The sequence below is a fragment of the Vicia villosa genome, unplaced genomic scaffold (genome assembly GCF_029867415.1).
Source record: "Vicia villosa cultivar HV-30 ecotype Madison, WI unplaced genomic scaffold, Vvil1.0 ctg.003222F_1_1, whole genome shotgun sequence".
NCBI lineage: Eukaryota > Viridiplantae > Streptophyta > Magnoliopsida > Fabales > Fabaceae > Vicia > Vicia villosa.
The window spans coordinates 149,475-159,496 of record NW_026706145.1 but is presented as its reverse complement, the minus strand read 5'-3'; the positions used below and the strand labels follow the sequence as shown (position 1 = coordinate 159,496).

Here is a 10,022-nt window from a genome sequence, read left to right as displayed (position 1 = left end):
TAATTGTTCTGTTCTGGGCTAATAATTGACTGTTCTGGGATAATAATTGTTTCTAATATGGACTATGGCTAACAGGTTAATCTGTATATATATAGTTATATAGTTATATACTATTATGAGTTGAATCCATCGATTTTGGTTGCGATTTTCGATTATGCGATCTTGATTTCCCCTTTCGATTCAACAAAACGATTTGAGTAGAATCCACCGATTTTGGTTGCGATTTACGATTTTTCGATCTTACTATACTCTTTCGATTCAAAGTAAACTCTCGATTCTGACAACCTTGTAGCCAACCAAACTCTAGATACAAAGTGTTCGCATTTATTTTATTATATTCATACACCAGAACTAATGTTACAACAAGACCGAAATGTATCAAACTAGACGCTACAGAATCCATGGTAGCAAAAAGACACCTAAGATGGAGCACCAAGATATGATGCAAGACGCAAAATGTCACTGAATATTCCACCAGCTGTGACTTGTGCACCAGCTCCTGGTCCACGAACTATCAGAGGTTGGTCTTTATACCTTCTTGTTGTGAATGCAATAATGTTATCCGAGCCGGATAATTGCGCGAATGGATGATCCTTCTTGTATCGTCGAAGCTCCACCGACCCCTTTTGATTAGCCACGTCTACCACTCCCACATATCTCAATACCTTCAAACATTACATGAAAGCATTAAGAATTTAGATATGAACATTATACTATGAAGAAAATGTCATGGTGGAAAAACTAGTTGATAATGTAAACTTCAAACAGAAGCTTATCAAATATCAGGTTATGTTATGTCTAGTTATTACTTACTTCCCCTGCAGTGTCAGCATCTTCTTGTTTCTTTGATATCTCGTGATCGAATTCTGGTAATTTCTGCATAAACTCTTGAGCAGATGCACTAGCCTGCATAAAATCATCAAGGTATCTATGTTGAGTATAAGAATGTATGTTATTGTTCAGTACTGCATAATTGAAGAAATTGCTTCTTACTCTTAATTGCTCCGGCACAAGATTTTCAACGGGAATATCAGAAAGCTCTAGCTTCAAGCCAGATTCCCTTGCAAGAATTATCACCTGTAGAACCATAGGAATTTAAAGCTAAATGAGCATCAAAATAATATTCGTTTGAATCAACATGTTTACTTTAAATCTGTCATGGTTTTTAGTATCTTAGCATTTAAGCTTGAAATCAAATTACGGGTTTATACATGTAAAACAAATTTGAAATCATCCTCATGCATAAATTTGAGGCCCAATGTTTTGTGAATAAAAAATAAATATCCACATATTTTGGTTCGTTCGAAATGTGAGAAAAAAATTATGCAGATATGTTAAATATTTTCATATTGCACCTTTCTTGCAACATCGGTTCCAGACAGATCATCCCTTGGATCTGGTTCAGTATAACCTGCTTCCTTTGCTTCAGCAACTACCTCACTAAAAACTCGTCCATCTCTGAAGTTATTAAAGATGTAACTCAAAGTCCCACTGCAAAATCAGATACAGTATCTTCAGTTTTAAAGCATAAGATCGAGTAAACAAAGTCTTAGATGTGAAGTCTGATCCACAAAAAAAAAGTCAAGTGGAGGAAGTAAAATAGGTTTGAAGGGAACCTGAAGATGCCTTCAATTTGCAATATTTTGTCACCAGTTTCGAGAAGCCCCCGTAATGTGCTAATAATTGGAAGACCGGCTCCAACAGTAGCTTCATAGAAGTAATGTGTGTATGATTGCCTCTGAAGAACTCTTAACCTCAAATACTAGAAATAGAGAGTAAAGATTAGAAAGTCCCAAAAGTAGTAATTTATGAGTGAAAAAGTAACCACAGAGGGTGTCAATGTTAATGAGGGTGACTTGTTAGTCTTTCTCATAATAGAAAAACAATTATCTTACTGTGTAATGCATTCATTAATTCAAAAAAACTTAAGGAACCAACAACATATGCCACTGAAATGGAATCTCAAATTTCTTAATATGGTGGATTAGTTAGTTTACCTCATTAAGTGGTCCTGAATTTGCCTTTTTATTAGGTGTGATTACATGTATCCCTTTGCGCAGCCAGTCGTTGTAATGGCTTGCTACGCCAGAATCAGCTGTGCAGTCGATTAAAACCGTGTTTGGTATAAAATGATTTCCATGCACATGTTGAACAAATTTTTCCAAATCAGTCACTTCACCTTTTTCCTCTCGAATTTCGGTCCACTTTACTAAGTTGATCCCCCTGCATTGCAATAAAAAATTATAGTTCATCATAGTTGAATTAGAAGCAGATTAATATGACTAAAAGGGCAGAGATAAAGCCAAGGGAATCAGCTAAAAAATTCAAGGATGCACACTGCATATCAAAGAAATTTTCCTATCAACAGAATATTGTTGATCAAGAAATTTCATTATTAATTCCTTAGCATTCAAGGGATTGAGCTCGAAACAATTTGACTTACGAATCATCAAGGAGCATCGACTTTGAACCCATGATCCCCATTACACGTAAATCAATGTTTGATTCTTCTTTCAAAGTTGCCACCTGCATTACCAGATGTTACATGAGTTATTCTATCGATCAGGAAGCCGTTATGCTTGTTGAATCCCTACACAGACATGATACTTTGGACCTAGCTACTAAAAAAAATAAACCGTAACCAAGTAGTACCTGATCCCTTAGCTGATCAAGGAGTGTGCTCCCAATTAACCCAGGTCCAATTATGCCCATTGCTATGGTGGTTTCTGAGTTATAAAATCTAGAATGGACGGCTCGCAGAGCCTTTATAGAATCCTCCCGCTTAAGAACAACACTAACATTGTACTCGGAACAACCTTGTGCTATAGCAAGGATATTTATGTTGGCCTGTTTCATTTACAAATTTGACCATAAAAAAGTTAAGCAAACTAATAAATAAATAGCACACCAACATGTTTAACAACTCCGTGTTTCTTTGATATCTTGTTTTGTGATCAATACTTTCACCTCTTCCTTAATTTATTTCACCTGATTTAAGTCTTTTTTTTTTTAACTTCATTACGTTTAGCAAGTTTGTAGACACTACATTCCCATTAACGTCTAGGGGCTGGTATAGTCCGTCGAAATTCTCATACTTTATCGTCAATTTTTGGCTTCTTAGTGTCTTACATAAATAATAACATGCTCTCATATATTTACAAAACATAGTATTATAAAGTTCACAAAAACTGTCATACAAGTAGTACAATACCTTAGCCAATGCATTGAAAAGGGTGGCACTAACTCCTGGGGTGCTTGCCATTTTCTGGCCAACAGCTGCCAATATACTGCAATTTGGAATGACTGCAACCTGAGAAGTCGCAACATACTTTAGATTGTTATAAAGATGATAAAATATAATTTAACAAATTGTATATGTTAACATAATGAATATGTGCATCATTAAGAACTAAAATAAGGCTTCCATCCTTTCACTTGTCATAACATGCCACGACTGATATATTACTACCTCATTGTATTAATAGTCTCTAATTTAATTTAGAGGAGAGGTCAAATTTGTTAACGGAGATCCAAGGAAACAACCAAGATTTCTCCATATGTAATTAAAATAAGTAGATCCCAAATTCATTAGGCACTTGTCAATAATAAAAATTGTAAACCCCTTCAATGGTTGGTCTGTTGGTGAAGGCTTGGGTCCTGAGCATGGTTGTCAAGAACTCGATCTAGATCTTAAGATCTTAAGATTTAACAATCTCACTCACCCCTAATGATTCCGATCTTAAGTAAAATCGTGTGTTGTAACTAAATTGTGAAAAAAAACCCAAATGCTTGCATTTTGAAAGCCGAAAAGGATGACAAGATGCAGAGACATAACAATTCCTGTTCAATGGTGATGATTGCATGCCTATTGAAATGATGAAGTCTTAGATTTAGGGTTTAGAGAATAAACATCTCACTTATAGGATTTTTTTAAAATAATTGACTCATGATAAACCTAATAATTTACTACCTCCATCCCAAATTATAAGACGTTCTGACCATTTCACACCAATTAAAAAATACAATTATTATTTTATGAAAAAGTGAAATGATGTACTACCTCCGTTCCTTTATATAACTCTGTTCATTTATATAAGAGACCATTCACTTTTTAAGTTCATTGAATAATCAATGTATGTGGTATGTATATTGACTAGATTTATTAATTATTCAATAAATCTAGAAAAGTGAATTGTCTCTTATATAATGGAACAGAGGTGTATAACTTTACAAAAAAAAGTCTTTTAACAATTACTCCCTCCGTTTTTTATTATAAGTCGTTTTAGACTTTTCACACAGATTAAGAAAAATAATAATTGTTGTATAAAAATGAGAAATTATGAAGGTTTTTACAAAATTATCTTTCATAAATGACATGTGGAAGATAAATTTATATAATTGAAAGGAGAGAGAATAATAAATATTTAAGGATATAATAGGAAAAATAGCATTAATTATTCATTGGAATTGTAAAGCGACTTATATTTAAATACAATTTTTTTTCCAAAACGACTTATAATAAAAAACGGAGGGAGTATATTAGAAAGCGAAATTAAAAGAGTAATAATGATAGAGGGTATATTAGAAAAAATTGTATTAATGTTGCATTATAATTGTAAAGTGACTTATAATTTTGGACAAATTTTTTCTCCAAAAGGTCTTATAATTTGGGACAGAGGGAGTATCAAATACCACCTCTGGTCTTTAATATAAGAAAAAATTTACTTTTTAGGTTCATTGAAGAATCAATGTATTTGAACTATATGAAGTCTAAATACGTTATTCTTCAATGAACCTAAAAAGTAAATTTTTGTTATATTAAGGACCAAATGGAGTATATCCCTAAAGTTTAACAAATGTTTCATGTTATAGTAATGTTTCATGTTATAGTAATAAAGTATGAAAACTCAATCGTACACGTCAGTCTAACGTCTACAGAATATGAAAGAGTCACATTCTCTCTAATACACTTGTCTACTGAAATATATCATGTAAAAATACTTTAAATATATAATATTAATTTTTCATTTTAGTATGATCTTACAATTTATGCTGCAATTTTATGTTTTAGGATCTTGCTACCCCCTCTCGATCTTTCAAAAATAATGGGGTATGATCTTCCGATGTTAGCTATGATTTTATATTTTACGATCTTGTTATTCCCTCTCATTCTGATGCAAGATCCCGATCTTGACAATTTTGGTCTTGAGAGAGTGCGCCTCTCAAGATCTCAGGTTCAAATTCTGTTAGGTGTTAACCATCTTTGTGTTGGGCAAGTCTATACATAGCGAAGCTCTGGCGTTAAATGGGCCTCCCGCTAGTGGACGGTCCTCCCATTAGTGGATAGTGGGATTAATCCTTTGAATTATTCGGTTGCAAGGCCGGATACAAAGTTTTCAGAAAGAAAAATAATAAAAAACCTAGCTCCTAGGTCCTTAAAATTACTTCACAGTCAATGCACCAGCCAGCAGTTTTTCTTGGTGTGAATCATTAAGGTATCATTGATATGCGCGTCTTTTTTCTGCATTGTATGCTTAATCTGCCCTTATTTAAGGAACTGTAAATAGAAAAGCGCTTTCACAATACAGGAAAACTATACCAGTACCAGTCAGATTTATACTCTTAAACAAATTCTTAATGTATTTGGAATTAGCTTGTAAGTTTTATTTGTATTTGGAGTCAGCTAGTAATTCACAATCAGCTTTATATGCTTGATACCAATAAACAAATGAACAAAATAATAACTTGGTTGCAATCAAATTGAAATAAGAATAATGTTATAGAAGAATTGGAGTTGGCACCTGAGAAAGACGGCCAGCATACAATGCATTCTGGAACATAGATTGCAACGCCTCAGCAACAGCTTTTACTTCCTTCTCGGGCACAGCAAAACATACAGAATGTTCGCTACTAGCCTACACGGACGCAGTTAAACATCAAGTCAGTTTCATATATGTAACTGTGGAAAAGTGAGGGAGGGAAGCAGTAAAATATGGCGACTCGGTGAGCGTACCTGAGATATCATAATAACATTAGCTCCAACCTCTTTCACTGCTCTAAAAATAGTACTGGCAGTACCTGGAACACCAGCCATTCCGGTTCTACAAAACAAAACAATGAGAGCAACATTTTGAGAGTAGTATTTAAGACTAATCAAAGAGAAAGCATCAAAGATCTAGAAAACAAATCATTCATTATATGAAACGTTTGCAATTCGTGACTCACCCTTCCACATTTACAAGTGCCAAGTTGTCTATTGTTGTAAAGCCTTTGACATAATTTTTTAATATCTTCTTATCTTCATTTTCAATAATAGAAGGATGGCAGACCTTTGTTCCAGGAGCAGAGGTGTTGAAAATATTCCTTATTATAACCGGTATGCCATATCGAATAACTGGACTAATTGTTCGTGGATGTAAGACATTTGCTCCAAAGTAAGACTGCACAAGATGATGCAGAATGAAAGTTAATCTTCTGAATTTTAAGGACACAAGAAGTTTTGACGCTTTCCACTTTCCAGTGTGCAACTTACCATCTCCGATGCCTCTCGATAAGACAGTGTCTTCAAAATCACGGCATCACTAACTGGAAAGATATTGTTTATGTAGAATCACATAAATGATAAGACAGTCGCGCATAAAGCAAAACTAAATCATCATCAATATAATTCAATGATGGTTACACTGGCACATGAAAGAAGGATCAGAACAAACCTTTTCTAGGATCTGCACTGTACACACCATCAACATCTGTCCAAATGGTGACCTGACGTGCCCGGAACAGAGAGGCCATAATTGCTGCTGAGAAATCACTCCCGTCTCTCTTGAGAGTAGTTGGAATATTTTGACGCGTGCTAGCTATAAATCCAGTAGCAATGATTACCTTAGATGGGTTAAGAGAGTACCATTTATTAAGTCTTCGTTCGGATTCCAAGTAATCAGGATCAACTTGATCAGCACTAGTAGGATTTACAATAAGGACTTCCCTTGCGTCCATCCATTTGCAGTCAATCCCTTTCTGCATAGTAGAAAGGAAGCGTGCATGATGCAACCAGCACAACTCACATAAACGTAAAAAAAACAAATTGCAGATATTTTCTTGTTAAAACAACATAGTACCTTCTTAACAACATAAGACAATATCTGCGCAGACCATAACTCCCCATGTCCCACAACTAAGTCAGTAAAAGATTCTGTAGCATGACCAGCTGCAAGATATTAAGTGTGTCATTAGTTGGGATGATAGCCCCAGAAATTCCTTATATGCGACAATATAGATGCATTAATTATTCCTATAGACCAGAGTCGTCTTTGAAGGCATGCAAGGCAGGTTACCAGATAGCGGTCAAAATTTGTCATGGTTAAACCATAACTAAACAGTCTTATAAAATGTTTGTCACGGCTAAACTATAGTTAAATAGGACTTCTATTTATTTTGTCATGGTTAAACTGCGACTATTCTACACAGGATCTCCGAAAAACTGAGACGGCTCTGCCAAAGACAGTTATAATAGAAGAACGGAACAAAAGAGAGAAATAAAAGGCATGTTTACCTATGTCTATAGCATGAAGCATTGCCTTTAAGTTTCTAATATCTTGATGCAAATTGGCTAAGAAAGTGGCAAGATCATCTCCATCAAATAACTCATGTGCAGTTAAACTGTGCTTCTCTTCAACAACATCCAGTGCAGGTATGTAAGACTTATCCTGAGATTGAGCCTTGTATATGAGATCATACATCATATCTGTTACTTTTGACATAGCAGACACCACCACCAATTTCCTCTCAGAATCATCATTGATAATTACATCTGCAACATTGTTTATCCTCACTGAACTTCCCACACAAGTTCCACCAAACTTGTGAACAGACCAAGTTTCTCCTTTTGGTAGCTTTTTCTCCTCTACAGCTACATCCACCGTAAAATCTAATAAAAGCACAAGTTAATTAGACAATCATATTGATGCAAAAGAATCAAATCAAATAAGATTTTTCCCTTCATATCAAATTTTAAATCGAATTTTTAGAGTCAAATCAAATAAAACCACATATATTTTAATATTTATTTTTTAATGATATAATATATGAAACTAATTGATATACTCTTTCACTATTAAAAAAATTTTACACGGTCGGTGCATCCTAACTATTCATAGGTGCTACTATCGATATCGATTAAAATAAAAATCAAACACATGTAAAAAGTTAACAATTATGATTAATTGACAGTATTGCATATCAATTAAATTCATAATATATTATATTAATATATTATTTTTTGTTGATTTTTAATTTTTCTCTTACTACTACTTAATAGTTTATTTAACTTATTTTTTATTATTTTATTTATTTCAAATATAAATAATCATTATCGTTTCATAATATTAATTTTTAATATATTATAGGATCTATTCTAAATTAAACTTATTATTTTACACTATCTTTATAATATTAATATTAATAAAAAAATTATAATTATAATTTAAATAACCAAAAATCAATTTAAATTAAACTGTATTAAATTAGACAGAATCAAATAAATTTTTTAAGTTAATCATCTAAAAGCAAACCACAATAATTTATTTTTTAATTGGATGCAATTTTACTTTAAAATCGATCTAAACTGCACCACAAACATCTAAAATAATTGATCTATATATAATAAAAATTGTCAAAAAAAAGTAAATAATCCTTTTTAATTTTCAATACAACATTAATTCATAATTTTCTCAATTGCATCATTTAATTCCTACTATTTACATTACTCTCATTTTAATATATTTTATTTTGCATATACGATAAAAGTAAATAGGATAAAAGTTATTTAATAAAAATAAGTTTCACTCTCTCATTTATAATTCATGAATCTACATCAATAAACAGAGTCAATTATTTTGGATGACATAAAATAAAGTATGAACCTGCAAGGGAAGAGTGTATCTTGAAGGTTGGTGAGTCTCTCCCCCATAGGAAACTAACACTCTTCCTGAAACGAAAAAAAAAAAAAACTAAGAATAAAAATACTCTCAAAAGCAAATGAAAATGAAATCTGTGAAAATGAGATTTAGTTCACTTAATTAATAACAAAATTGCATTATTACAGTGAAGAAAATGAAAAAGTATCAGTTATGGAGTGTGAAGAAAAGATACCGAAAGAAGTGTGAAGAAGAATGGAGGGAGAGTAAGGAATGAGGTTGAAAGGTGCGATGTGGAAAATGTGAAGTGTTTGGAAATGAATTGGAGAGGAGATATTGGGGAGTGACGGGGCAAAACGACGCCATTCACCAGGAACGAGAGAGGACAGTGTGTGAGTGAGAGTGTGAGGGGAGTCTCTCTCACCTTTTATAGTGAAAGAAAGATGTATGACAAAAGGTTGGTGTCATAGTCAATTATTGGTTTTGAATCAAGAAAATATCTACTATTTGTCCTCCATTATAAAGTTAATTTTCCATAATTGATCAACTCACATAAATTAATAGAAATGGTATAAATAAAAGGGAATTTATTTATCTAACCCATTATAAAGGGAATTTATTTCGGACCCACCGCCTACCAAAGTCTGCTCCGCCAAAAATATTGCATACATTTATTTTTAAATATATGCAAAAAAAATTTAAGTAAAATTTGTTTAAAAGATGTTTTATAAAAATTGTTCTAAAAAATAACTGACAAAATTTAATTGAATGGTAAAAAAAAACTATTAATCTATTAAAAAACCAAATAAAAAAAATAGGCGAGTAAGTCCACCAACCCGCCACCTTGACCGGGCGGGCATGATTTTTATGCATATTTTACTTGACAGACTTATCCGTCCCGCTCGCTTTTTGACGAGCTTAAGGAGGGACGGACGGGGGCCTATTTTGCCACTCCTAATTCTATTAATCATGTGTATGACGTTTGTCCGAAGGATTTATATAGTCTACTTCGTAGCTATCTGACGAGGAATTATATCCCGCGTACTTTTTCCTTGTAATTTATTTTAATTTTGGGCTTAGACCCTCCATCTTATAAAAAAAGACAAT

At 33.1% G+C, this 10,022-nt stretch overlaps 1 protein-coding gene across 1 annotated transcript; it reads right to left on the bottom strand.

Moving 5' to 3' along the window:
• Window positions 1–302: 302 nt before the first annotated feature.
• On the bottom strand, window positions 303–9,314 carry LOC131640596 (bifunctional aspartokinase/homoserine dehydrogenase 2, chloroplastic-like). Its single transcript, XM_058910981.1, has 18 exons — window positions 9,151–9,314; window positions 8,922–8,986; window positions 7,553–7,927; window positions 7,119–7,207; window positions 6,714–7,017; window positions 6,533–6,585; window positions 6,226–6,440; window positions 6,014–6,101; window positions 5,802–5,915; window positions 3,212–3,310; window positions 2,653–2,847; window positions 2,444–2,526; window positions 1,998–2,223; window positions 1,617–1,762; window positions 1,356–1,491; window positions 994–1,077; window positions 814–906; window positions 303–665 (listed from the first exon to the last, which is right to left on the bottom strand). Exons 1-18 carry the CDS (start codon window positions 9,279–9,281, stop codon window positions 420–422), a joined length of 2,742 nt encoding a protein of 913 aa, XP_058766964.1. The 5' UTR covers window positions 9,282–9,314; the 3' UTR covers window positions 303–419.
• Between the last annotated feature and the right edge of the window lie 708 nt (window positions 9,315–10,022).